The sequence below is a fragment of the Penaeus japonicus genome, unplaced genomic scaffold, assembly GCF_977035675.1.
Source record: "Penaeus japonicus unplaced genomic scaffold, GWHDUDI00000001_assembly GWHDUDI00000022, whole genome shotgun sequence".
NCBI lineage: Eukaryota > Metazoa > Arthropoda > Malacostraca > Decapoda > Penaeidae > Penaeus > Penaeus japonicus.
Genome location: NW_028234424.1, coordinates 26669642 through 26674641, shown reverse-complemented (window position 1 = coordinate 26674641; position 5000 = coordinate 26669642). Strand labels below are relative to the sequence as shown.

Below are 5000 nucleotides of genomic sequence, written 5' to 3'. Positions count from 1 at the left end.
ATACATACATATATACATATATATATATATGTGTGTGTGTATATATATATATATATATATATATACATATATATATATATATATATATATATATATAAATATGCGTGTGTGTGTGGTGTGTGTGTGTGTGTGTGTGTGTGTGTGTGTGTGTGTGTGTGTGTGTGTGTGTGTGTGTGTGTGTGTGTGTGTGTGTGTGCGTGTGTGTGTGTGTGTGTGTGTGTATCACAGATATGAATGTATGCCTTGTTACTATATAACATGAGCAACTGCCTGTGCTCTCAGTATGCAGAAGGGGCGATCCACTCCTACACATAATAGCTTCCCCTCTTGCCATGTGTAAGCTGACCCGCCTACGAGGCTCTCCGGCACAAAAGGCTCCCCTCGCAAGGTCCGCTAAAACCAGACGCTAATTGTTTGTCTCGTCTCAGGTTCTCAGACACCTACGCAGAGGGGAAGCCACGGCGATGTGGAAAGGGCGGAAGGGCGGCGGGAAGAGAAGGGAAAGGCAGAAGGGGCGGGCGACGGGAAGCGGGGAAGGGGAAGGAGAGGCGAAGGAAAGGGGAAAGGAGGGAGGTTATGGCGACAAGACTTGGCAGACGGCAGCGCGTGGCGACAACCCCCGCGATGCCGAGGCCGGCCAGCGACCGCCTTTGGAGCCGCGTCGCCACAGTACATGGAAAGGCGCGACGCCGGCAGGATGAGCCTCGCGCCCTGCTCCTTCCCTGAGGGAGGCAGGGCGCTGGCCAAGGAACAGCTCGCAGGTATCGGGAACTATGCAAGGCTCGGCCTCGCCCGTCGAAAGATAGCCAATGATGCACGACGAGAATCGGCGGGAAGTTCGCTGTCGTGAAATATCCCGACTTTTTTGATGACTCATGAAAGTTCCAACGAGGCAGCTATGAATCTTGTCGACCCTCCCGAGACAGACCGCAAATATTCCTTTATTTATACCCGACCCCCCCCCCCCCGACCCCCGGGCTGAGGCTGCCGATTTGTCATCCGCCCCATATCTGGCATTTTTAGCTTCCTGTCCTTATCTAGATGAAAAGCGCCCAGCCATCAGGCATCCTGCCTTATCTCCCCTTGTGGGCTCGCGCTCGCGCTATCAGCCCACATCTACGGACCGTCTCTCGATGGGGCGCTCTGGACAAACGCTGACGATAAGAGGAGCTAACTCTCCCCGCGACAAGTGTAATCGTTCATTTCTAAATCTTTCGGAGTCTTGACTTGCCAAAGAATACCTATATTTCATACAACTTTGCACATAACGTGGAGCTAGAGCGGTTTAGTAGGTCGGCGGAACAGATGTCCCCCTCTGAAAAGTCATTCCTGCATATACACTGACGAATCTATTTTACAATGAAAATGTTGCACGGGCACTTTTGGTGTCGGGTGTTGTTGTTGCTGGGAGTGTTTCCTGCAACCCTTCGCGCCCGTGTTTGATTAACACCGATTTAACTGAGTTTTCGGCTGGATCCATTTGGGGTGAATATACTATTTCTTCCGCTTGCATTCTTTTCCTTTATCACTAAACTTTACTTTTCCTTGGGTTACACAGTCAATATCTCCAACTAAGATGGAGTCACTGATTCTTCCAAGATAAGAGTGAGTCACTTATTCTCCCATAATACGGACTTGCCGACTCCTTCGTAAAGCTGAGTCACAGACAGAGACAGGGGGCGCAGTCCCCGGCGACGGTGCCTTCTTGTCCATTCGAAAAAGGAACACGACTCGAAGAAAAAGGTGACACGTACTGACATTCGTGTATGGTTGGAAGGGCACAGGCACAAGGGGGTTGGACGGACACATACACGTTCCTCATCTATAAAGAATGTCTCATAAATTCTCGTCTTGGCTTCTCTCCAAACTCCAATTTTACCTGATGGAGACAAACGGTCGTGTTCCGTTCTTTGTTATTCGGAATAGGAGAGCAGCGACCAGGATGCTGAACAGGAAGGGGAGGGGGCTGGGCTGGAGGGGGAGGGCGGAGTGGGGTGGGGTTAGGGGGGCGTTGGTCCTGCTTCCCCGCTAAGTTTAACAAGAGTGGCAAATACGGAAGGCTTCTGTGACAACAAGGGTTTTCAGTGAATACCTACGGATCTGGCAAATCGCATTGTCGATTCGTCGGAGAGGAAATCCTTGCCTTTTCTTCCCACGTAAAATAGATACTTCCAGTACACTTACAAGAGAAACTGACTCTACTTCTTGTATCTTCTTAACCGCAATGCAACAACAGTTCAGCTATAATAAGTGTCGTGTGTTCCGTTTCAAGAAGGTAGATGACTGACACTTTTTACTGAAACTTTGTTGATGTTTGGCTGTTATTAGTAGGACTGCTGTTATTGCAATAATTCGCGATCCTTTGAATACTGCTCTTCTCATCACGATAAGTTTGCCACTGTTTAGAAGCTTACTTCATTGACCATACATGTATAAAAAATAAATAAGACAGGATACACTTCCTTCCATCCTCCCGTGGGAAACTGCAGACTCATTCTGTCAACATTTCAACCGCCACCAGTAAAATATCTAACTGAATCATGGCATTATTTTAATAAAATCTTTAAGTAATTGCCTAATAAACACAGACAAACATGACATACATCTCTTGTATTATAGTTAAAATAGGATGGATGATTCCCTGAGTTAGGTACAAAGAAAATAAGTACGCAGAGCAAGGCGAATTTCTTTTGAAAAGCTACATTTCTAAATCCACTAAGATGTCTGCAATCCATGTATATGTAAACCTAGACTATCTGAACAACCATACTAAAAAAAAGTAACAGCTGGGGCATGACGCAAACATTTCAACATCAAGTCCCTTTCACAATCAGGACGTTCTTTATGGAAAACCCCGCCTCTAGATTTATCCGATAAAGTGCTGTTGCCAATGCCATCATAAAATACCGCTGGGATTGGCATTTCGCGTCCTGTTAATGTCATTAGAACGTCCTGTTAAAATTTTAATATTGCCAGTGCGCCTCTGATAACCGTGGCCTCCAGCTGCAGGCTTTACTCTGGCATTCCACTGCAACATTACCGTAAACCATTTTATTTACACAAACGACAAAAAAGAAGGAAAAAAATATATAATTCAGAAATCAATTTGAAGGATCCAAACGACCTTCCAAAACCTCATTTCTAATTCCCCCCACACAGCAAAACAAACCTCGTAACCTAATAATGTGCGCTTGGATGTTGCTGAAGTAGCCAGTCGTAACGAAGGGAAAATAGATTTAAAAAAGGGCGACTTTGGAAATCAAGTGAGTCGAGTAATGTCGCGGCGACAGCTAATTGGCCGAGGAGCTGGAAAACCCGGAGCTCGTAAGCCAATCATGTGTGAAGGCACGATCTCGTTGACCAATCAAGAAAAGACAATAAGCCCAAAAGCTAAACGACTCAAAGCGCCCCATTTTTTTTGTTTTTTTATCTAATTGGTAAATATTTCTGCAAAGGTTAAGCATTTTCACTTGTGCTCTTGCTGGCGGCGCAGCGGGTCGATGGCCGGGGATCTAGCAGTTAAACTGATTTAAAACATAATGGAAAAGCAGAGTCGTCGATATGGAAATTCTAATTTTATTCAATGCATATAATTCTCGTAATCCACTCGGGTAAATGGGAAACACTCGTTGTGATACACAAGTAAACGTGCGGCTGGTATTGCATTGTTCCAATGATATGTAAAACTCATTTAAGAGAGAGAGAGAACATGGGAGGGGGGGGGAGAAAAAGAGAGAGAGAGAGAGAGAGAGAGAGAGAGAGAGAGAGAGAGAGAGAGAGAGAGAGAGAGAGAGAGAGAGAGGAGAGAGAGAGGAGGGAGAGAGAGGAGAGAGAGAGAGGGGAGAGAGAGAGAGAGAGGAGAGAGAGAGAGGAGAGAGAGAGAGACAGAGGAGAGAAGAGGAGAGAGGAGAGAGAGAAAGAGAGAGAGAGAGAGAGGAGAGAGAGAAAGAGAGAGAGAGAGAGAGAGAGAGAAGAGAGAGGAGAGAGAGAAGAGAGGAGAGAGAGAGAGAGAGAGAGAGAGAGAGAGAGAGAGAGAGAGAGAGAGAGAGAGAGAGAGAGAGAGAGAGAGAGAGAGAGAGAGAGAGAGAGAGAGAGAGAGAGAGAGAGAGAGAGAGAGAGAGAGAGAGAGAGAGAGAGAGAGAGAGAGAGAGAGAGAGAGAGAGAGAGAGAGAGAGAGAGAGAGAGGGTGAAGAATATAAAAAGCAAACACAAGCAACACTCACCTCATGGGCTTAAACAGAGCGTGTCCTCCGTCAGCGAACTCGATGATGAGTTTGAGTTGCGTTCCGCCCTCCTTCTGGGCTGTTGGGAGGAGAGAGCAGAGAAAACTTCATTAAAATAGCAACAAATGGTTTGCAAATTACATATGCACTAAACCTATCTGGATCATTAGTATGGCATTCGTATTTATGCTCGCTAATGTTAATTATTCCAAGTTGATATATAGTCTGGTAATAAACTCATCCAACCAGTAGCAAGATGTCCTTCAAAAGCAACATTATTATCATAAAAACCGAAACGACGAGGCTTCCTGGCAGTGTGACACTCGGGTTCTTGTCCACTGCCATCTTTGTCTCTTTTTTCCTCCCTGTTTCGCTTCCATAAGAACCCACTCACCTCCAACGACACACTCGTGCTAACTCCTCCTCCCCGTATTCTTCTTCCTCTTTCTCCTCCTCCTCTTTTCTTTGGTCCGCTTCTGTTCCATCACCCCTTTGCCCTGCTCCCTTATTTCCGATCTTCTCCTCCCCTTTCTTCCCCCTTTTGCTACTCCTACTCTTCATCTCCTTCCTCTTCTTCATTTTCCTCTTCTCCTCCTCCTATTCTCCCTCTTCTTTTTCTTCTTCTCCCTACCTTCCCTTCCCTCCCCCTCTTTCTTATTTTTCCCCTTCTTCCCCTCCTCCATCACCACTTCACCCCCTCTCCCTCCCCTCATGCTGCCGGCTTTGACCCTCGGAAACATTTCGCCGCGGAACTTCCCGATCATTCGGCCATTTTCT

At 46.4% G+C, this 5000-nt stretch overlaps 1 protein-coding gene across 1 annotated transcript in view; it reads right to left on the bottom strand.

The window, feature by feature from the left end:
• The window catches only part of LOC122246995 (extracellular serine/threonine protein CG31145), a 25040-nt gene that overhangs the window by 9041 nt on the left and 10999 nt on the right, over positions 1-5000 (bottom strand). Inside the window, exon 5 of the mRNA XM_086549251.1 lies at positions 4224-4302. Within this exon, the coding sequence (XP_086405377.1) occupies positions 4224-4302 (79 nt within the window). The remainder of the gene's footprint in view (positions 1-4223; positions 4303-5000) is intronic.